This window comes from Vidua macroura, chromosome 23 (assembly GCF_024509145.1).
Source record: "Vidua macroura isolate BioBank_ID:100142 chromosome 23, ASM2450914v1, whole genome shotgun sequence".
NCBI lineage: Eukaryota > Metazoa > Chordata > Aves > Passeriformes > Viduidae > Vidua > Vidua macroura.
The window spans coordinates 6,672,371-6,696,070 of NC_071593.1; the positions used below are offsets into that span (position 1 = coordinate 6,672,371).

Consider the following 23,700-nt stretch of genomic DNA (forward strand, 5'->3'; position numbering starts at 1 on the left):
AATATATATAAGATATATAAAAATAATATTTATAATAATATATATAATAGATAAGTATAAATACTTCTAAATAACAATTATATAGAATAACAAGAATATAATTAATAAATTGTTATTAATAATAAATATAAATAATTTAATTAAAGTTGTCCAGGACTGGGATTTGGGAGAATTCCCAAGGATGGGGAATGCTGTGTGCAGGCCCTTGGTATTTGCAGTGAGGAACTGGAGCCTTGCAGCATCTTTAATTCCATTTTTCCGTGGGGATTCTGGATATTGATCCATTATCCAGGAGATTCCCTGCTAATAACTGGGAATATTGATAATTTTAATATTGACATAATGTTAATATTGACAGCATTGTCCAGGACTGGGATTTGGGAGAATTCCCAAGGATGGGGAATGCTGTGTGCAGGCCTTTGGTGTTTGGAATGAGGAGCTGGATCCTTGCAGCATCTTTAATTCCCTATTTTCAAGGGAATTCAGGATATTGATCCATTATCCAAGAGATTCCCTGCTAATGACTGGGAATATTGATAATTTTAATATTGACAGCCTTGTCCAGGACTGGGATTTGGGATAAATCCCAAGCACTTCACTCCACACGGGCCTTTGGTGTTTGGAATGAGGAGCTGGATCCTTGCAGCATCTTTAATTCCCTATTTTCAAGGGAATTCAGGATATTGATCCATTATCCAGGAGAGTCCATGCTAATAACTGGGAATATTGATAATTTTAGTATTGACAGCCTTGTCCAGGACTGGGATTTGGGAGAATTCCCAAGCTCTCCACTCCGTAGAAGAATTCCTGGTGCCTGCAGGAATCCCGTGCCCATCCAGGCCGCTGATGTTTTCCCGTGGAGTCTGAATTGAACCTGATTTTCCACAGCTTTGCCAGAGATCCCTGCGCTTCCCCGTCTCTGCTTCCCCTCAGATCCCGGGATTTTGGCTCACCACGTGGGAGAAGCTGGTGGGAATTTGTGTAATTCTGCTGTTCCTTTTTTCCTGTTGGCAGCTGGTCCTGGCTGAAAGCTCCCACTCTGACACGGGCTCGCAGTGCACCGAGAGCCACGTGGACCTTCCACCAGCCCTGGAGAGGACAGGGGGCATCGGCGACTCCCGGCCCCCCTCGTTCCAGTAAGCCCCAATTTACTGATCACAGTCTCATTTATCCAACTGACTTATCAATTTCTCATTCCCATCTATTTCCCACCCTCGTTTCCCTTCCTGCTGCAAGCCAGCTGTTTGTTGTTGTGGTTAGAAAAATCAAATATGGAGGAATTAAAAGTGGGATAGGACTGAAAAACCCCTGTCATTGTTACAGTGAATATCCATCCAATATTAAACATTTATCCAGAATATCTCATTTTCCCAGCCCCCATCATTCCAGTAATTCCCATTTATTTATCAATTTCTCATTCCCATCTATTTCCCACCCTCATTTCCCTTCTGCTGCAAGACAGCTGTTTGTTGTTGTGGTTATAAAAATTAAATATCAAGGAATAAAAAGGGGGATGGGACTAAAAAACCCCTGTCATTGTTAGGGTGAATATTTATCCAATATTAAACATTTATCCAGAATATCTCATTTTCCACCAGCCCCCATCATTCCAGTAATTCCCATTTATTTATCAATTTCTCATTTCAATCTATTTCCCACCCTCATTTCCCTTCCTGCTTCAGGCCAGCTGTTTGTTGTTGTGGTTATAAAAATCAAATACCAAGGAATAAAAAGGGGGATGGGACTGAAAAACCCCTGTCATTGCTAGAGTGAATATTTATCCAATATATTTATCCAACATAAAATATTTATCCAGAATATCTCATTTTCCCAGCCCCCATAATTCTAGTAATCCACATTTATTTATCAAATTCAAATTCCCATCTATTTCCCACCCTCATTTCCCTTCCTGCTTCAAGCCAGCTGTTTGTTGTTGTGGTCAGAAAAATCAAATATTGAGGAATTAAAAGTGGGATGGGAATTAAGTTTCCCTGTCATTGTTAGGGTGAATATTTATCCAGTATAAAATATTTATCCAAATTATCTCATTTTCCCAGCCCCCATCATTCCAGTAATTCCCATTTATTCATCAGATTCTCATTCCCATCTATTTCTCACCCTCATTTCCCTTCCTGCTTCAAGCCAGCTGTTTGTTGTTGTGGTTAGAAAAATCAAATATTGAGGAATTAAAAGGGGGATAGGACTGAAAAAACCCTGTCATTGTTAGAATGGATATTGATCCAACATAAAATATTTATCCAAAATACCTCGTTTTCCCAGCCCCCATCATTCCAGTAATCCCCATTTATTTATCAAATTCAAATTCCCATCTATTTCCCACCCTCATTTCCCTTCCTGCTGCAAGCCAAGTGTTTGATTTTTAGAAAAATCAAATATTGAGGGCTTAAAAGAGGGATGTGACTGAAAAAAAACCCTGTCATTGTTAATAGTGAAATATTTATCCAAAATATCTCATTTTCCAGCCTGCTGTGGATGAGTTCTGTAGGGAGGGAGCCCAGAATGCTTTTTGCAGTGTGTGGCTGACAAGTGATTAGTGTGTTCTGTAATTAGGGAGGGTGCAGAGCCAGCTGGAGCTGCTGGCAGCAGGGGGAATTTCCACCAGGAATAATTCCTGCTCCAGCTGTGTGTGGCCAGGCTGGGAATAGCTGCTTTGATATTGTTATTTCCTCTTCCTGGTCCAAGGGCTACCCTTAGGATGCCTTCATTTTCCAGGGAATTTCCAGCAGGGGAAAAAATTCCGCCTTCCACCAGGAGGATTTAAAGCAGGGCCTTGTGCTCTTAGGCTGTGTTTGGAAAAGGAAATACGGCCTAGATTTGCTTTTTTTTTTCATTTTTTGGGATGGTTGTTGCCTGGAAGAGCCCTCAGTGTTGTGAATATTAAAAAAAAAAAAACCTTTTAGAGGGGACAAGAAATCCTGGGAGATGCTGGCAGTGCCTTGCAAGGGCTGTGCTGCCCTCCTGTGTTCTGATCTGGCCAGAAAATAAAACCAGGCTTTTTGTCTTTCCTGGCCTAAACCTGCCTGCAACAGCTGCGAGTTCGAGCTTTGTTTACAAAGATAATTAGCTGGTAATTAGGCACGAGGTCTGTGGGTCCAATGCCCTGCTGGTCCTCCTGCTTCTTCCAGAATATTCCAGATATTGCAGAGAAAACGTGGCAATGCTCTGAGGGCTCAGGACGTTGCTCAGGTGTGGCAGGCACATTTTTGTCTCTCTCAGGATTTCTCACAGAGGAGCACAGAGGGAAGAAAGAGAAAACAATTTCTATTTCTGCACCTTGTTTTTCCCATGTGGAATGTGCTTGGAGAATTGTTTACCTGGGGTGATTGCTTGGTTGGATTCTGGTGAGGATTGTTTGAGCCTGGTGGCCAATCCAATCCAATCCAATCCAACCCAATCCAATCCAACCCAACCCAACCCAATCCAATCCAATCCAATCCAATCCAACCCAATCCAATCTGACCCGACCCAACCCAACCCAACCCAATCCAACCCAACCCAATCCAATCCAATCCAATCCAATCCAATCCAACCCAACCCAATCCAATCCAACCCAACCCAACCCAACCCAACCCAATCCAATCCAACCCAACCCAATCCAACCCAACCCAATCCAACCCAACCCAATCCAATCCAACCCAACCCAATCCAACCCAACCCAACCCAATCCAATCCAATCCAACCCAACCCAATCCAACCCAATCCAATCCAACCCAATCCAATCCAACCCAACCCAATCCAACCCAACCCAACCCAATCCAACCCAACCCAATCCAATCCAACCCAACCCAATCCAACCCAACCCAACCCAATCCAATCCAATCCAACCCAACCCAACCCAATCCAACCCAATCCAACCCAATCCAACCCAATCCAATCCAACCCAATCCAACCCAACCCAACCCAACCCAATCCAACCCAATCAAACCAATCCAATCCAGTCCAACCCACCTGAGGCTGCACTCTCAGAGAGGGTCATGAGTTGTGGGTTAGATTTGTAGTTAGAGAAGCAGGTTTGTAGTTTTAGTATCTCCTTTAAATAGTATATTAATGGATTATAGCATAGTTATAATAAAGAAATCATTCAGCCTCTGAGCTGGAGTCACACATCAGCATCTCTTCCCACCAGGTTCACCTGCATCATTATTATTATTTATTGATTAAATATAGTAAAAATGATAAATAATATATTATAAATTATTTATATATAATATCTAATGTTATATATTAATATATATATAATAGCTAATCAAAAATCCCATTTTGGAGGCAGGTTTGGGTTCTCAGGTGGCTCAAGATTGGGAATTTGAGCAGGAGTCAGCAGAGAAAAACCAAATAAACCCTGTAGCAACTGGCTATTGAGTTATAAATGATAAATATCATCAATATATTATAAATGATTAAATGTATTAAAAGAAATTATATTTATTTATTATTATTTATTGATTAAATATATTAAAAATTATAAATACTATTAATATGTTATAAATGAGTAAATATATTAAAATAAAGATTTATTGATTTATTTACTTATATACTTGTTTATATTTACTTACAAATTCAGTGTATTGTTTATATTTAGTAATATATACTTATAAATATAATATTTACTTATAAATATATTTTAACGTATTTATATTAAATATATGTATGATTCATAAAAATAAATATATTTAATACAATAGATTTAATATACTATTTAATATAATATATAATATTTAATATTATAATAATTATATTTACTTAGATATATATTCTTTACCATTTTACTCATTTATCATTTATAAAAATAAATACATAAATAGAATATTTAATATAATATTTAATATAATATCTAATATAATATATAATATAATATTTAATATTATAATCCTTATATTTACTTAGAAATATATTCTTTATTTTATTATTTTAATTATTTTACTTACTACTTCATTTATTTATTATTTTATAATATTTTACTCTACTTATCTCACACTATATTACAGTAATAAGGGCTCTCACTAACTTTTAACTAGAAAACTTGTGACTCCCTCCTGAGAGACTCACACAGTTGTGGATTTAATAGGTTGGTGAATTTAAACACTGTCACTAGGATTTAATTAACTAATTACTCTGGGTTAACAATCTTCAGAACACTTTGTACATGGGTACAACATGGAAATGGAAATGTCCTGAAGGACAGCCTCGATTTCCCCGTGTCTGTGCTGGGCACAGCCATCCACGCACCGAGAGCGTGGCTGTGAGGAGCCTCTGCAATCTGGAAATGTCCTGTCCCCCTCACGAGGTTTTGGGGTTCTCCTTTCCCCCTCATGAGGTTTTGGGGTTCTCCTTTCCTCCTCATGAGGTTTTGGGGTTCTCCTTTCCCCCTCACAAAGTTTTTGGGTTCTCCTTTCCCCCTCACAAGGTTTTGGGGTTCTCCTTTCCCCCCCTCACGAGGTTTTGGGCTTCTCCTTTCCCCCTCACGAGGTTTTAGGGTCTCCTGTCCCCCTCACGAGGTTTTGGGGTTCTCCTTTTCCTCCTCATGAGGTTTTGGGGTTCTCCTTTCCCCCTCACGAGGTTTTAGGGTTCTCCTGTCCCCCTCATGAGGTTTTGGGGTTCTCCTTTTCCTCCTCATGAGGTTTTGGGGTTCTCCTTTCCCCCTCACGAGGTTTTAGGGTTCTCCTGTCCCCCTCATGAGGTTTTGGGGTTCTCCTTCCCCCCTCATGAGGTTTTGGGCTTCTCCTTTCCCCCTCACGAGGTTTTGGGGTTCTCCTTTCCCCCCTCACGAGGTTTTGGGGTTCTCCTTCCCCCTCACGAGGTTTTGGGGTTCTCCTTTCCCCCCTCATGAGGTTTTGGGGTTCTCCTTTCCCCCCTGAGGTATTTTTTGGGTTCTCTTTTCACCCCTCAGGTGGTTTTGGGTTGTCTTTTTACTCCTGAGGTGTTGTTTAGACTCTCTTTCCCCACTGAGGTGGTTTTGGGTTCTCTTCCCCCCCTGAGGTATTTTTTTAGGTTCTCTTTCCCCTCTGAGGTGTTTTTTAGGCTCTGTTTCCCCCCTGAGGTGGTTTTTAGGTTCTCTTTCCCCCGTGAGGTATTTTTTAGGCTCTCTTTCCCCCCTTGAGGTATTTTTTAGGCTCTGTTTCCCCCCCTGAGGTGTTGTTTAGGCTCTGTTTCCCCCCTGAGGTGGTTTTTAGGCTCTCTTTCCCCTGTGAGATGTTTTTTAGGCTCTCCCCCTGAGGTATTTTTTAGGCTCTCTTTCCCCCTGAGGTGTTTTTGGGGTGTCCCAGCAGCCTGGGCCGGTTTGCAGCGCTCATCCCCCGAGCAGCTCTGTACCTTCTGCACCAACCTGCTCCCAGCTACAGCCGCCAGTGTGGGAAAGGGAAAAAGAGAATAACTGGGGGATTGTCCCCGTGTGCTCTGTCACAGCCCCAACGCTGCCAGCAGCAGGGATGGCCTGGACAACGAGACGGGAAGCGAGTCCGTGGTCAGCCACCGGCGCGAGCGGCACCGCCGCAGGAACCGCGAAGGCCATGAGGACGGTGAGTCCTTCCTCGTCCTCCCCCTTGTCGATTTCTCTCGGGGTTCCTAAGGTCAGGGTGACCCCGAGATCGTAAAGAGTCTTTGCTTCCCCAGCCCGTGCAGCCAAAGAAGGAGCCTGGAATGCTCCGATTGTGCTCTCAAGGTTGTTTATTTCTTTTTATCTCTAGCGTTCTCTCTCTGACCGGCCGAGCTCTGCCCAGCAAGGAGGCCGTGGCCATCTGCCCCGGGCCTTGGGCAGCGCCCACGTTATATACTCAAAATTACATGTCTGTGTTACAATTCATTACCAATTCCCATCACCCATGTTAGACTGTGAATCTCTACCCTAAACCAATAGAAAAGTGTCACCAGCACAGCAAGACATGAAGGACAAGATGAAGGAGAAGGAGGTCAGGACACGCCCAAATCCCTCCATCTTGTCCCCTTGAACCCCATTCTAAAAATCCCCAAAATTCTACTTTTCCACCCTGTGTTAGTTCAAATATCACACTGCTCAAACCCTTGTGGCTTGTAATTCCTCATACAAAATTGACAGCTTTTTCCATGGGCTAAAATGGAAGCCACAGGTGTTTTTGACTTCGGTCTCTGAGCCCCTGCCAGGGTCTGGAGCCAGCCAGAGCAGCCAGAGGGAGGTGCTGGGCTCTGACACCCCCTTCCCAATCTTCCTCACCTCTCTCAGAGCAACAACTCCTCCTCCTCCTCCTTCACTTGTGCCTGCATTCCTGCCTGCTTTCAGGGACTCTTTATTATTGCTAATGGAATAATTTGGTAATTGCTCCGAAAGTCTTTGAAGCTCGGCGTTTTTCCGAGAAACGCTTCACAGTGAAGTGGCAGAGATTGGTTTTGACAATGTGCAGAGCTTTCCGTAGCATGAGAAGATGAATAGCTTGGCTGATGATTTCTCAAGGTTTGGATCAGGTGTGGTGTTTTCTGCTGGTGTAACAGAGGCTCTGAAGATTTTTTTTTATACCTAAATGCACCCCAAGTGCACCTGTAAAATGCAGAACTCCATCTCTTGCCTCTGGTCTGTACATCAAAGGAAGCTTGGGTTTTTCATTCATTGCCAGACAAGAATTTCCAGGCTTAATTAAGAATTAATAGGTGCCACCCATTGTGCTTAAAATGGTCCAGAACTTGGAATACTTGGGCCCAAGAAATGTCATCATAGCCTTTATTCACAGCTCCACCCAGCATAGCATTTGCCTCCAGTTAGAACCCCAGAAATCTGATTTATACTGAGGGATTCTGTTCATTTAACCCTTCCAGAGTGTCACTGATGAGGAGTGGATGGAAGTCCCTCAGTGGGATTTCTCAGAGAGCTGTCTGTGCATGATCCTGACTGCAAATTCCTTTGGGAACTGACAGAAAGAGGCAGAATCCTCTCACAGTGTTGATTAAAAACTTGTTGAATGTGAAAAGAATGTGAAAAGGAGAACTGTTTTAAGCATTAAATCAGTGCCAGTGCATGTTTTGCTCTGGGTGTTTATGGCCTAAGAGCTGGTGTTGGTGGATAAAATTGTTGGAGCACTGGAATTTCTGCCTGGAGTGCTCTGAAACCAATTCATGCATTTCCCTTGAGAAGGAAATGGGATAAAATTTCCTCCTTTTACCAAAGCCCAGGCAAGAACCTGTCACAAACATTACTGTTCTCTGAGTTTAGGCCTTCTGCCTGCAGCAGGTGAGTTCTGTTAGTGTGCATAAAGCAAGGAGAACTGCTTTAAAAGACATTATTTAATATCCAGGGTGTTTCTGTGGTCACAACAATATTTCATTTAGCAATAACAGCCTAACAACACCAGGAGTGTGTTGTTTTCAGTGGAAAGCAAGTCTAAAATGCACAGTTTAGCTCTGTGTCCTGAATTGCCACTTGACAACACTAAAAGAAGAGAAATACCCTGATCCTGGGAAGGATTTTAAGGCCTTTTCATAACAGTGATCACAAGGTCACTCTTCTCTTGCACCTGCAAGTCTTGTCTGGGATGGAAAATGGGGGAGCAGCCCTAGGAAAAGGGGGACAAGGATGGGGAAAGGGCTGTGACACCTGGATCCAGCTATTCCAGGGCCAGCAGCTGCGTGCTGGGAAAACCCTCCTTTCCCTGCAGGAAGCAGGAAATGCAGTGAGAGTGTTTGATGTGCTCCTGCAGGGACTCGTTTGAATAATGCCCAAATTACAGCCCTGGTGCTTGGCAGAGGGGCAGGATGAGGGAACTCCTGGAGCTCTGTGTTACTCACAGCTTGGTGCCAGGGGATTTATTCCAGAGGCACAGGAACAGCTCACCCAGCTGAGCAGTTTGGAACCGTTTGGTGCAAAGAATCACCCACCCTGGCAAAGAGGATTTCCCTGGGTTCCCTCAAGGGAAAGGAGCTCTTGTTCCACGAGAAAACAGGAGCAGGGTGTTCCAGCCTTCATTTCAAACAGGTGAAGTGAGAAAAGGGGTGAAGGAGCATTTGGGAGCAGAGGAGCACTGAGCTGAAAGCTGAACAGGTCAAACAGGCTGAGTCCACTGAGCCCACAGTGCTGGAATGGAGAGGTTCCACAGAATGAAGGTTGGGAAAACCCCAGGGAAGAAAGTAGAAGATATTGTCAATGCTTTTCTTACATATTTTAATAACTCCTTAAAAAATCTTATAACCTTCTAAACCATTCTAAAACCTTCTAAACAATATAAACCAAGCTCACCCTTAATAAAAAAATATAATAAAATAGAATTAAAAAAAATAACATCTATGCCTATATAAAATAGGCGTAAACAATATGAACCAAGCTCACCCTTAATAAAAAAATATAATAAAATAGAATTTAAAAAAATAACATCTATGCCTATATAAAATAGGTATATAATAAAAAATTTATTACCTATAATTAAAAATTACCTATAATAAAAATATATTTCATATAAATTTTAATTATATATATTTATATAAATTATTATATATATTATATATTTATATAAATTATAATATGTAAATATATTTTAATATTAAAACGTATAAATATTTTATATTAAATATAAAATATTATATAAAATATATTATATAAAATTATAAAATTATGTAAAATTATATAAAATATTATATTAAATATGAATAAATAAATATATAAATAAATATGTATTTATATAAATTTTAATTATATATATTTATATAAATTATTATATATTATATATTTATATAAATTATAATATGTAAATATATTTTTATATTAAAAATATATAAATATTTTTATATTAAATATAAAATATTATATAAAATATATTATATAAAATTATAAAATTATATAAAATTATATAAAATATTATATTAAATATGGATAAATAAATATATATAAATAAATAAATATAGAAATATTTTTATATTAAAAATATATTTTTATTATAGGTAATTTTTAAATTATAGGTAATAATTTTTTTTTAATATTAAAAAAAATAAGCTACACAGAGTTAGCAGTTTTTTCCACAGGCTAAAATGGAAGCCACAGGTGTTTTTGACTTGGTGCCAGGGTCTGGAGCCAGCCAGGGCAGCCAGAGGGGTGTCCTGGGCTCTGACATCGGGGGGCACATGAATTCCTGCAGCCCTGCGCTGTGACACTGCCTCGGTTGTGCACATGAATTCCTGCAGCCCTGCGCTGTGACACTGCCTCGGTTGTGCACATGAATTCCTGCAGCCCTGCGCTGTGACACTGCCTGGGTTGTGCACATGAATTCCTGCAGCCCTGCGCTGTGACACTGCCTCGGTTGTGCACATGAATTCCTGCAGCCCTGCGCTGTGACACTGCCTCGGTTGTGCACATGAATTCCTGCAGCCCTGCGCTGTGACACTGCCTCGGTTGTGCACATGAATTCCTGCAGCCCTGCGCTGTGACACTGCCTCGGTTGCGCTTTTGCAGCCGCCAGGATCAACGGGCACCCCAAGCTGGAGCGGCACCGGGAGCACGCGCCGGGCTACGACAGCTCCTCCACCGTGCTGAGCAGCGAGCTGGAGTCCAGCAGCTTCATCGACTCCGAGGACGAGGACCACACCAGCAGGTACCCACGCAGCTCCTGCCTCCTTGTCTCCTTCCTGGGCTCTTCTCAACCCATCTTATCTTTTTTTTTCCTTTTTTTTTTTGTGTTTTTTAGGTTTTTTTTTTTATTATTATTTTGGGTTTTTGTTTGTTTGTTTGTTTCATTTGTTTTTGGGTTTTTTTCATTTTTTGTTTTTGTTTGGTTTTTTAAGTTTTTTTTTTTATGTTGGTTTTTTTTTGTTGTTTGTTTTGGGTTCTTGTTGTTTTTTGTAGTTTTTTTGTTTGCTTGATTTTGGGGTTTTTTGTGGGGTTTTTTTTTTGTTAGTTTTTTTTAGATTTTCCTTTAATTTCTTTTGTGATTTTGATGCCCTGTGAAGGCTGCCCTAGAGCAGCGACTAGAAAGAGCTAAAGAATAAAGCAGGGATTTATTAAAGGATCTCCTCGTGGATCCACCTTGGGCAGCACCAGAGCCCAGCCAGGGCTGCACCCAAGGTGAACCCAAATGGTCCCAAGAAATGGATGATTGGTCACAAAATGATCAGCTCTGCTCCATTTGCACCTTGGAGTTGATTGTCCCATTCCAGCTTTAGCCCAGGCACTCCCATCCTGCTTGTTTTTCTCTCTCCAGCCCATGCTGTTTGTGCTCCTGGGCCTGAGCTTTGGATCATTTGTCCTTGGTGCCCAGCTGGAGCAGGAATTGTTTTGTCTCCCTGCTCTGTGCACAGAGCTCAGCATCCCCTCATGTGAAGCTCAGAGCCACACACTAAAGCAGCAGAGAATGTGAAAAATAGAAAAGCCAAAACCTGAAATATCAGCACAGAATGTGAAAAATAGAAAAGCTGAACCTGAGGCATCAGCACAGAATGTGAAAAATAGAAAAGCTGAACCTGAGACATCGATTTGAGCTCAGGTCGCTCATCAGTGACATCACTGTGTGGAATCACTGCTCAGTTTTATATAAATAAATCTATAAATCTATAACTTACGTAAATTTTAATTTTTTTTTCTTTAACTCTCAGTTATTGAGTCCAAACCACTGCTGCAGTTGAAAGAAAAGCTCTGCTCCTCTCCTTTTCATAGCAAGAATGGCCACATTTCCAGATCAAAGCACTCTGCCTACCTATTTATAAAGCAGTGGTGTGAATATTAAAACAAAATACTGTCAGCACAGATTCCTAATAAGTGTGCACTTCACTGGAGCTCAATTATAAAGGAATTCCTGGGTAATTGCATAGTCTGAGACCTATGAGCAGTTCAGGAATTCATCAAAGTTAATGCTGTTGCAAAGGCAGCCTGGGCTGCCACGTTTTTGTGGCTTCTTCATTATTTCTTTCTTTTTGTCTAGGCAGAGTGTGTGAATTATACCCCACTTGAAAAATACCTCTCATTTCAAGACATCTTTGTTATATCTAAAGATATTTTTGTTTTTCTTTAAGAAGTCTTTAAGCCAATACGTTTTGTGGCTTCGAAATACTTATTTTCATGGATGTAAAACCAATCTGAAGTATTTTCCTTCCTTTTCCTGGCCACTGGCTCTAGAGCTGTTGTTCATCCCAGTGGACTCTGAAAATCCATTATGGATTTGCCAGAGAACAACAGGGTGACAGATCTCTGGTGGGTCGCAGGGATCTGCAGCTAAAAAAGGCAGAACATGGTAATTTTAATGAAACCATGGCATTTTTAATAAAAACAGCAAAAAGCAGGAGATCCTGAACCCATTGCTGTGCTTACAAACATGGTCAGCTTATGGATCTTGGTGGATCTGTTGGGTCTTGCAGTTGGTCAGGGTTTAAAGACCTCACAATTCTGATTAAAGGCTGTGAGTTTCCAAAGGGTAACTAAAATTCACATTGGAGATTTAGTCCTGAATTGGCTTCAAGAACTTATTTTGCAGTCCCAGTGAAGTGCAGGGTGTCCCTGCACATGGCAGGGGTTGGAATAAGATGAGTTTAAGGTCCCTTCCAACCAAACCATTCCATGATGAGATATAAAAAAATCACTTTTCTGGGTATTTACTTGTATGGAGGGTTGGTCTTTAACCCTGAATGCACCCTGAGCTTTCCCAAAACCTCCAGGGCTTTGAGCCCACAACAACAACAGCAGCCCTGCAGCTGATTTGTGTTTCTTGTAAATAAATGAATAATTTCCATGGCAGCAAGCAGTGCAGTGGGGCAGCATTAGCTCAGGGTGGCCACTGGGCCACGTCAGAACAAGCCCAGCAAATCTTTCTGTACGAATAAAAAAACAACAACAAAACTTCCTGAGTCTGACCTGAGAAAGAGAGAAAGAAAGAAAGAGATTCTTGGAAGCTGCTGCTCCTGCCTTTCCCTCTGGAGATTGGGCAGGAGTTTTTGGCACAGGGAAGAGCTGCCAGGCCAGCTAGTCAGGAAGAACCACTCGAAGGAATGCTCCAAGGTATGTGTTGTGTTCCAGGGATGATGTTCTCAGGCACGGGAGGCTTTGTGCTGGCAGGGAGAAGGTTTCTGTAGAGGCAAATCAGGCAAAGAGCAAATGGAGAAGGTTCCAGAGCTGCTGGAGGCGCCAGCCTGGGGACAGAGGGGTCTGAGGGGTGAGTTTGGTTCCTGAGGGACACATCCCCTGGGGACAGAGGGGTCAGTTTGGTCCCTGATGGACACATTCCCTGGGGACAGAGGGGTCTGAGGGGTCAGTTTGGTTTGTGACAGCTGATGGACACATCCCCTGGGGACAGAGGGGTCTGAGGGGTCAGTTTGGTCCCTGGTGGACACATCTGGGGTCTGAGGGGTCAGTTTGGTCCCTGATGGACACATCTGGGGTCTGAGGGGTCACTTTGGTCCCTGATGGACACATCTGGGGACAGAGGGGTCACTTTGGTCCCTGATGGACACATCTGGGGTCTGAGGGGTCAGTTTGGTCCCTGATGGACACATCTGGGGTCTGAGGGGTCACTTTGGTCCCTGGTGGACACATCTGGAGTCTGAGGGGTCACTTTGGTCCCTGATGGACACATCTGGGGACAGAGGGGTCACTGTGGTTCCTGGCAGCTGGTGGGTTCTGGTGCAGAAGCTGCTGTGTGAGGGAGGCTGTGCAGGGAGGAGGCACTGAGGCAGGAAATCAGAGGGAAAGGATGTTGCTGTCCTGGAAGGGAGGAGGTTGTGAGGCTCAGGATGCTTTTCTGGCTCTGTTTGCCTTGGTTTTATTTGAACTGGGAGCAGTGGAGCAGAGCTGGGTAATTCCCAGCCCAAGGAAGTTCTGTTGCATTCAGGTAAAGAATAATTTCATGTTTTGCTGAATTAACCTGTTCACAGACATTCCAGGACAGTGCAGAGTGACAGTGGGAGCACAAACATTTATTTCCTTTTTTTTTTTTTCAAAGTGTTGGCAAATTTTTTGACCATTTTTTTTTACAAATTGAATGTTTCTGTTGTTTGCAGATAGGATTATGAACACGGGTTGATGTAGGCAACTTCACAGTGAAAGCTTTTTCCCTGTCTTCTCTAAAGTAAAGCTTTAACAAATCTGACATCTGTAGCTGTAGGATTATTGTCAGCAATTGCTGCTCTCAGTTCAATGCAACTAAAAGAATTCACTGCAAAAAAAATGTTTATTTCTCATTTAAGAAATTACCATAATTTCTTTTTAAGCCATGTGGATAAGCTTTCTTTAACAAATGTTGCCATTTTTCCCTGTCCTTTGGGAATTGTAGAATGGAGAAAAAATTATTATTATTATTATTATTATTATTATTATTATTATTATTATTATTATTATTACTACAGTATTTTTAAAAAATCTCTTCTGTTGTATTTCTGGGCATTTGTGTTAGAAGTGCAGTCAGGGTTTTGAGCAGTAGCTGGTGCAGGAAATTAATTGGTAGTGATAATTCCAGATTTGTTTTTCATCTTTGCACTTTATTTGTCTCAAAAGCTCAAATTTACCATCTTGTCTTGCTCATCAGATTGCAATAATAACAACTTTTACCCAGTATTTCTGGAGATGTTTCAGAGAGCAAAATATTCCTCATTAGAGTAGGTCTAAGCTGCTTTTTAGCATCCAGATGCTCCCAGAATATTAAGGATTCAGCGAGGCTGCACTAAGGCTGTGGATTGAGCAGAAATTACAAGGAGAGATGATGAAATGTGCCACAGCTACATGAAAATAGGTGTAAAAATGTTCCTGCAGAGCCTTCTGATCATCACTTTTGTGAGAGGCTGCTTTAGCTCCAGTTTTTTCCCTGAAATGTTTTGTGTCCCCTTGAACTAAACCTGAGCTGGGCCTTTTCGAAGGAGCTGCTTCTCATCCTTCCATCCCAGCAGAATGGCAAAAATACAACAAGAACGACTTCACTTCTCACATGTTATCACCTGCTAACAGAGGCTCAGAGATTTGCCAAGGAAGTCTGGTTTTGCTGGTTTAATTTGGGAGAAAAATGCACTTTTAGAGAGCAGGCAGCTTCACTGGAGTGAGCCTTGGCTTTCCTCAGGTTCTCCTAAACTGGGAAGTTTTAACTGAATCCTCTGGTGAGGGAAGAGGAGAAGGAAATGGGAGAGGAAGCAGGAAGGGGGAGAATATTGACAGCAAAATAAAAGAGGAGTTTTTTGTGTCAATCTCTGGTGGATATTGAACAAGCCCAGTTTTGGGAGCCCTGGGTTTGACACCTCCTTATTTTTCCTGTGTGAGCTGTTCCACCCACCAGAAATTATCACTTTTTGGATCCTTTTTTTTTGTAAAATCCCACCTCTTGCCTCTTCAGTTCCCCTCGCTGGGAGGGGAAGGAGGAGTGTGTGAGGTTAACATGCCTGAAATAGTTGTGTGAACTCAAGGGAATGTCAGGAGATTCACACCCTCTGAGCAGCTCCAGCACCTCCAGGGCTGATACTTGATAAAAATATTTCAGGCCAGAGGGGTTTCCTGTGGGCAATTCCTTTTTGGAATTGCTGGCATCAAGTTTTTGAGGTATTCTCACATTCCTGCATGTGGCTGGAACATGGAAGGCAGGGATGTGGAAACTGGGGGGAAAGCCTGGCACTGTTTGTTTTGTCTTGTATAAGGCTGGGTTTTTTAATCTTGGTTAATGATGGAGCATTGCTTTGTCTTTTTTTTTTGCCATTCTTACATATTAAATAGAAGAGAGATGTCTCTCTGGTGTTATTGTGGTATCTTAATAATCTGGGCTTCGTTCCAGGCTCCTGAAATTAATTTTGGCAAATCCTTTTCTGTCTCATTCTACTCTCTGTAAAGTGAGGATGATTAATGCTCCAAACTCTCAAAGACCTTAAAGATCTATATGTAAAATGTGGCACATTTAGGTTCTACAAGTTTGGAGAGCCTGGAAAAAACAGCAAAATAAAACTTAGCAGAATATGTGAAGGTAAATCATATTCACTGTCCCCCTGTTACCAATTGCTGTTTGATTTCTTTAAATTCAAGCCTTGCATTCCTGGCAACAGTGGAAGAAAATACTGTCCAGCACCATGACAGGACTCACAAAAAAGAGCATCAAGGGTTGCACTCAGACCTGCTCCCAGAAGAAAACAAGTGCTAAATTAAATAATAATTAAATTACTAATCTGATCCCTGCTGTCGTTCAGCTGGAATCTTCTGCTGAGCTGTCTGTGTGATTTCCCCTCTGCTGCTGCTGCAGGAATCAGCTCTTTCTGGCAGGAGCTGCAGGTGCCTGGGCCTGGCAGGGGTGACATTTGCTGTCCTTGCCCTCAGGTTGAGCAGCTCCACGGAGCAGAGCACCTCGTCCCGCCTCATCCGCAAGCACAAGCGCCGGAGGAGGAAACAGAGGATGCGGCAGATTGACAGGGTAAGGCTGGCACCAGCATCACCCAGGGAGGTGAGCCGGGATTTTGGAGTGGAGCTGTTGGCTCAGGAAGGGATCCAGGACAGGTCTGTGCCTGCTGAATTCACTGGGAAGGCTCCTTGTGGCTCCAGGCTGGGCTAAATCTCTGCGTTTGAAGTTCTGCGGCTCCAAAGTGAAGTTTTCACCTCTCCCTTTCTGCTTTCGCTGTTCAGTGATCCCATTTCTTGTCTTACAAGACCAGAATCTGGAGGAGAAGCTCCATTATGATGTGGGAAGGGGTGTGAGATACCCTGAGACCTGGGAGGATAAACCCAAGTTCATAGGAAATGCCAAATTTTGCCTTTGCCCTTTCCCGTGCCAGTCCTTGGCAGCAGGATGAGGGTGACCCCACGGACAGACTCCTCAAGTTCCCATTTTGTTCTCCCATAAATCTCAGTCTCCACACATTAAAGAATAACCTCACAGACATTTTATCACAGAGTAGTGCTTTAGAAGGTCTTTGATAAGCACCTTTGTATCTCATTTTGGAGGCAGGGCAGTGTCTCTCCTCTCACTTCCTGCTGGATCATGTGCTGTCCACTCCTCCCTTCAGGGAGGAGCTGTGGGCAGTAATTCACACTCCACTGGGCACTTTAGGATCCAAATGTTTGCCTGTCAGTCACAGCCAGGAAGCAGAAATAATTCCAGGGGAAGTTCAGTTGAGGAACCTCAGTATAGGAACGTGCTCTGTGTGTTTTTTATCAGACCTTTGGAGAAAGTGCAGACTCTGCTCAGATTTCTTTCCTTAAAGATTCTAAATGAAGCATAATTTCGAGGAAGCCTCGAATAATTTCCAGCTGCCTTTCAATTGGAAACCTGTTAATCAATTCCTGATGAGTTAATCCTCAGCAGTTCTTACTCTGAGCTCTTTAAAACCTTGAGACCTTTTCTGTTGTGTTTTGCAGTCGTCCTCGTTCAGCAGCATCACTGACTCCACCATGTCCCTAAACATCATCACTGTCACACTCAACATGGGTAAGAGGACAAGCCACGTTTTTTAATGATGAATTTCAATTGGTAGAGATGTATTTTGTGTTTACCTGGATTCCTAATCCAGAACTGGGCCATTTTCACCAGCAGATCAGTGTTCCTTCCAGGGAAGGAGCTGGAACTGCAGGATGTGGAGTTAATGGTGAGGGATTGGGGTAGAAGAGCACTGGAGGTTTGCATTTCTGCTGCTCCTGTGTTTCATTTGTCAGCCAGGTAGAAATGTGCAGGGCTGCCAGCAAATTCAGCACCTTTCAGCAGCACCAAACCCTTCCTGCCTCTCTGACTCGTGGAACAAACATTGCTTAATGTGATCAGTGCTAATTTCCAGGTGTGGACAAGTCTTTTCAGTGCTCTTCCTCTTGCTGGGTTTTTTTTTAAAGTAACACTGTCTTGGATTAAAAAATCCTGTCTTTAGCAGCCTTTCCCTGGAGGTGCCAGACAAACATTCATGATTAGAGCAGCCTGAGATTATTGCAAGTCAAACCTTGCCCCGCTGAGGTGTTGAGATGTTTCAAAGCTGAAACAGCCTGGCTCTTTGCTATCATTCCAATCACTTTGCCTGCTTTTTTTCCCCCTCCCCACCCTCCACTTTGTGTCCATCTAGAAAAGTACAACTTCCTGGGAATCAGCATTGTGGGGCAGAGCAATGACCGGGGCGATGGTGGCATCTACATCGGCTCCATCATGAAAGGAGGGGCGGTGGCAGCGGACGGGCGCATCGAGCCAGGGGACATGCTGCTGCAGGTGGGTCCCTGTCCCCAAATCCTGCTGCTCTGCTCTGCCATCCCACCAGCCCCACGGGCTGTGGTGACCAGGGAACAGAATTTATTCATCCTCAGAGAAACGTGGCCCAAAGACCACTGAAATCGGTGATTCTTTGTGAGGCACTCTGAGAAATGACATCTCAAGGGAACGGAAGCAGTGAGCAGGCAGATATGTTGGGGGATTTAATGAAGTAATTAAAACACCATTAATTAATGAAGTAATTAAAACACCTTTAGCTTTCCTGCTGCAAAGGCTGACCTCTGCTCTCTGCGCTGTTTCAGGTGAATGATGTCAATTTTGAGAACATGAGCAATGACGATGCTGTTCGGGTTTTACGGGAAATAGTCTCCAAACCAGGGTGAGCACATCCCAAAACCTCTTCCTATTTATCCTCCGTTTATCTTCTTCCATTTATCCTCCATGTGCAGTTGTTGGAGCTGGGAAAACCTCAGAGAAATCAACGTTCTGTTATCCATCAGCATGACTGATCTTAGCTGTGAACATATCTCAGTGTGAATGATGAATAGGTGAGGTTGGTTCTGGCCAAAACCAACAGGAACTGAGGAGTTGCCTGCTTTCAGCAGGGCTGTTTGTTTATGTGATGAGCATTTTAATATCTCAAGAGCTGATCATCCAACACATTTCACCACCAGTGCTCATCATCTGTGCAAAACCAGGAGCGTCCTGATGTGCTTCATACTGAAAATACTATAAAGCTTCTCAAAACCATTCTCAGAATGTGCTTGACAACTGCTGGATAGGAATAGATTTGTTTCAAATCGTTCTTGTAGCATTTTCAGCTCTGTAGGAAAGTTAAAGAGTCATCCTTACCTGTTTTCTTTCTTCCTAGACCTATCAGCCTAACAGTAGCCAAATGCTGGGACCCTACTCCCAGGAGTTATTTCACCATCCCCAGGGGTGAGTACACATTTGGACTCTTTGCTGGCTTCCTGGGAAGCCCCAAAAGTCTGGAATATTTTCACCTATTTTGGCATCAAACAGATTCTACCCATTCAATTCTTTTATTTGTTTACTTTTGTACTGGGAGCCTGGGGTTCCACTGCCCATTGAATTCCTGGGAGGTTTTCTCTTGGTTCACATCTTTGGATCAAGCTCCTGACATTTTGGGAGATGATCTTAACTTTTCAGTTCATAAAAGGTTTGGAAATAATTACACCAAGTGTTAAAAATCCTCATTTTCTCACAGTGAACTTTTAGAGAGAACTGAGTGTTTTGAAGATGTGAGGGAGGCAGCAGTGATACACATTAAAAAAAAAAAAGAAAATGATCTTGTTTTCAGTAGCAGTAAAAGATCTGTGCTCATGTGACAAACACAGCTTGCCTCCTGCTGGTGAGGGCTGTGCTGGTGGTGCTGGAACCAGTTTGTTCCCAGTCCACAGAAGATGAGATTGGCACTGAAGATGAGGGTGCAATAAATGCAAGATTGGTGCAGACTGGGGGAGCCCTCTTGAAACCCTAAGGAAAACCAGAAAAACAACAAGAGAAAACCGCTCAGATCATTCAAAATCTTGGTGTTTGCTGCAAGTTTTGACCCCATTTTGCTGTCCCTTTGTGGTAGTGCCAGCTATGGGATTCCACTCATACGAAACCTTCAGAAAACCAGAGAATTAACAAGAAAACCAGAGAAAACCCCTCAGATCTCTCAAAACCTCGGTGTTTGCTGCAAGTTTTCAACCCATTTTCTATCCCTTTGTGCTGGTACAATCTGTTGGATTTCACTCACCCAAACCTTCAGAAAACCAGAGAAACAACAAAAAAACCAGAGAAAACCCCTCAGATCTTTCAAAATCTTGGTGTTTGCTGCAAGTTTTGACCCCATTTTGCTGTCCCTTTGTGATGGGGCAGATTACAGGACTCCACTCATATGAAACCTTCAGAAAACCAGAGAAACAACAAGTAACCCAGAGAAAACCCCTCAGATCTCTCAAAACCTTGGTGTTTGCTGCAAGTTTTCACCCCACTTGCTGTCCCTTTGTGCTGGTACAATCTGTGGGATCTCACTCACGTGAAACCCTCAGAAAACCAGAGAAACAACAAAAAAACCAGAGAAAACCCCTCAGATCTTTCAAAATCTTGGTGTTTGCTGCAAGTTTTGACCCCATTTTGCTGTCCCTTTGTGATGGTGCAGATTACAGGACTCCACTCATATGAAACCTTCAGAAAACCAGAGAAACAACAAAAAAAACCAGAGAAAACCCCTCAGATCTCTCAAAACCTCGGTGTTTGCTGCATTTCTGTCCCCGTTTTCTGTCCCTTTGTGGTGGTAGAGACTAGAGGACCTCACTGCATTGAAACTCTTATTAAAACCAGTATAGCCAAAAGAAAACCCCTCAGATCTCTTAAAACCTCGGTGTTTGCTGCAAATTTTCACCCCACTTTCTGTCCCTTTGTGCTGGTACATTCTGTGGGATCTCACTCACTTGAAACCCTCAGAAAACCAGAGAAACAACAAAAAAAACAGAGAAAACCCCTCAGATCTCTCAAAACCTTGGTGTTTACTGCAAGTTTTCACCCCATTTTGCTGTCCCTTTGTGATGGTGCAGATTACAGGACTCCACTCATATGAAACCTTCAGAAAACCAGAGAAACAACAAAAAAAAACAGAGAAAACCCCTCAGATCTTTCAAAATCTTGGTGTTTGCTGCAAGTTTTGACCCCATTTTGCTGTCCCTTTGTGATGGTACAATCTGTGGGATCTCACTCACGTGAAACCCTCAGAAAACCAGAGAAACAACAAAAAAACCAGAGAAAACCCCTCAGATCTTTCAAAACCTCGGTGTTTGCTGCAAGTTTTGACCCCATTTTGCTGTCCCTTTGTGATGGGGCAGATTACAGGACTCCACTCACGTGAAACCTTCAGAAAACCAGAGAAACAACAAAAAAAACACAGAAAACCCCTCAGATCTCTCAAAACCTTGGTGTTTGCTGCAAGTTCTCACCCCATTTTCTGTGCCTTTGTGCTGGTACAATCTGTGGGATCTCACTCACGTGAAACCCTCAGAAAACCAGAGAAACAACAAGAAAACCAGAGAAAACCCCTCAGATCTTTCAAAACCTCGGTGTTTGCTGCAAGTTTTGACCCCATTTTGCTGTCCCTTTGTGATGGTGCAGATTACAGGACTCCACTCATATGAAACCTTCAGAAAACTAGAGAAACAACAAAAAAACCAGAGAAAACCCCTCAGATCTTTCAAAATCTTGGTGTTTGCTGCAAGTTTTGACCCCATTTTGCTGTCCCTTTGTGATGGTACAATCTGTGGGATCTCACTCACTTGAAACCCTCAGAAAACCAGAGAAACAACAAGAAAACCAGAGAAAACCCCTCAGATCTTTCAAAACCTCGGTGTTTGCTGCAAGTTTTCACCCCATTTTGCTGTCCCTTTGTGATGGTGCAGATTACAGGACTCCACTCATATGAAACCTTCAGAAAACTAGAGAAACAATAAAAAAAAACAGAGAAAACCCCTCAGATCTTTCAAAATCTTGGTGTTTGCTGCAAGTTTTGACCCCATTTTGCTGTCCCTTTGTGATGGTACAATCTGTGGGATCTCACTCATGTGAAACCCTCAGAAAACCAGAGAAACAACAAGAAAACCAGAGAAAACCCCTCAGATCTTTCAAAATCTTGGTGTTTGCTGCAAGTTTTGACCCCGTTTTCTGTGCCTTTTGCTCGCAGCTGAGCCGGTGCGGCCGATCGACCCCGCGGCGTGGATCTCTCATACCACGGCCATGACGGGAGCGTACCCCCGTTACGGTATGAGCCCCTCCATGAGCATCACCACATCTACCAGCTCCTCACTAACAAGCTCAATTCCCGAGTCGGAAAGTAAGTCACCCCCTGGCCAGCCCAGGGCAGGGGGCTGCTCGGGGCCACCAGGGCCCGGCCACGGGCACGGTGACAGCGGCAGCGCCAGCCAGGCCTTGAGTGGTTTCTCACGCTTGGGGGAAGCAGGAAAATTTTTGGCAGAGGTTGGAGGTTGATGTAGAGGTGTTTGGTCAGGGTTCTGTCTCAGGGAGAAGTGGTTGCTGGCGGATTTTAATGATAGGTTCAGGTTTTTCCTCTCAGGTGCATTTGGTTGGTTTTTAATAAATTTCAGCAATAACGTCAGTTATTCACATGGGAAGTCCTTCCCTGATATTCACATGGCCTTCTTTTAAACTTTTTAATCTTTTTTTTTTTTGCTCTTTTTTTCTATTCCTAGAATTTATTGAGCAAGCTAAAACCAAATTTAACATCCCACATGAAATTATGGTTAGATTTCAGCTTTTTTCCTGGTTTGTCAGTCTGTGGCAGTCTGAAAGAGCCATATCCATGAAACCAGGAGGTTGGATTTTAAATATAGGTTCAGGTTTATCCACTCAGGTGGATGGGAGAGCTCCCTTCTTGCATTTAGTTGGTTTTTAATAAATTTCAACAATAATGTAAGTGTTTCATTTGGGAAATCCTTCCCTGATATTCACATGGACTTCTTTTATAATTTTAAGTCTTGTTTTTTGTTCTTTTTATATTGCTAGAATTTACTGAGCAAGCTAAAACCAAATTTAACATCCCCCATGAAATTATGGTTAGATTTCAACATTTTTCCTGGTTTGTCAATCTGTGGCAGGCTAAAAAAGTTCTAAAAGTTCTAAAAATCCATGAAACCAAGAGGTTGCTATGATTCAGAGAGGTTTCTTTAATTCAAAAGCCTCTCAGAGCACTCAAATCACAAATCTTTTTAGTTGGAAGAGACCCACAAGGATCACTGAGTCCAGATCTTAAGTGAGTGGCCCAGACAGGGATCAAACCCTGTTGCTGTTATTAACACAATGCTCCAACTCCTTATCTTGGAAAATCTGTTTAAAGAGTATTAACTCTTCCTTGTATTTAACTCAGAACGACACTTTGAGGATTTTAAAGACCTGTGTGGTATTGGATATAAAGTCCCTCCGATTTTATAAGCTGGAATTCCACCTCACCTTGGAGGGAAAGTTGTTTTTTTTTTTTTTAATGTAGGTGTTTTTAGCCATCAGGCAGCACCACTGAGGGGAAATAATCTGCAGCAGGAAGCAAATGAGCCCCTTTCCTGCTGGCTGCTTTATCCTGAGATGTGTTTTGAGCCTTTCAGGTACTGCTGGGATCCAGTGTCTCTGCTGATTGCTGTCAAACAAGTCTGCACTCAGCATTCCTCTTGAACAATTCGAGTATCCTGTGCCTTGCTGCTAGTGCTGGGCTTGGGAAGTGGGGAGCAGGCACGCTCTCAGTCAGACTTTGAAAATAAAGGTATTTGGGAGCAGAACCACATTTCTGGAGACAGCTTCTCATTTCTGTGCCAGTGACTGAAACGATTTCCTGTCTGGAATGCAAGAGAATAAAGAGTACCCCTGATTTTTATTGTGACCTCTTCCTTCAGCTCAGCCCTGTGACCTGCCCTGACCTGGGTTGGGTGAATTTTTAAAGCTGACTGAAATCAGATCAAAATGGGAGCATTTCAGATGCATCTCAGAATTTGCCACATTTGTACAGCAACCAGAACTTAAAAAATACAGATTTTCTGTTCATATGCAGATCTCAAGT

The 23,700-nt window shown here is 42.6% G+C and overlaps 1 protein-coding gene across 3 annotated transcripts in view; it reads left to right on the top strand.

The window, feature by feature from the left end:
* The window catches only part of DVL1 (dishevelled segment polarity protein 1), a 70,851-nt gene that overhangs the window by 34,480 nt on the left and 12,671 nt on the right, over positions 1-23,700 (top strand). For 2 of the 3 annotated variants that reach the window (XM_053997358.1, XM_053997357.1), the window contains exons 3-11: positions 1,015-1,136; positions 6,424-6,536; positions 10,424-10,562; positions 16,238-16,331; positions 17,273-17,342; positions 17,962-18,101; positions 18,404-18,480; positions 18,973-19,040; positions 21,820-21,969. In XM_053997358.1, the coding sequence (XP_053853333.1) occupies positions 1,015-1,136; positions 6,424-6,536; positions 10,424-10,562; positions 16,238-16,331; positions 17,273-17,342; positions 17,962-18,101; positions 18,404-18,480; positions 18,973-19,040; positions 21,820-21,969 (973 nt within the window). The remainder of the gene's footprint in view (positions 1-1,014; positions 1,137-6,423; positions 6,537-10,423; positions 10,563-16,237; positions 16,332-17,272; positions 17,343-17,961; positions 18,102-18,403; positions 18,481-18,972; positions 19,041-21,819; positions 21,970-23,700) is intronic. The other variant, XM_053997359.1, reaches the window with a different exon arrangement.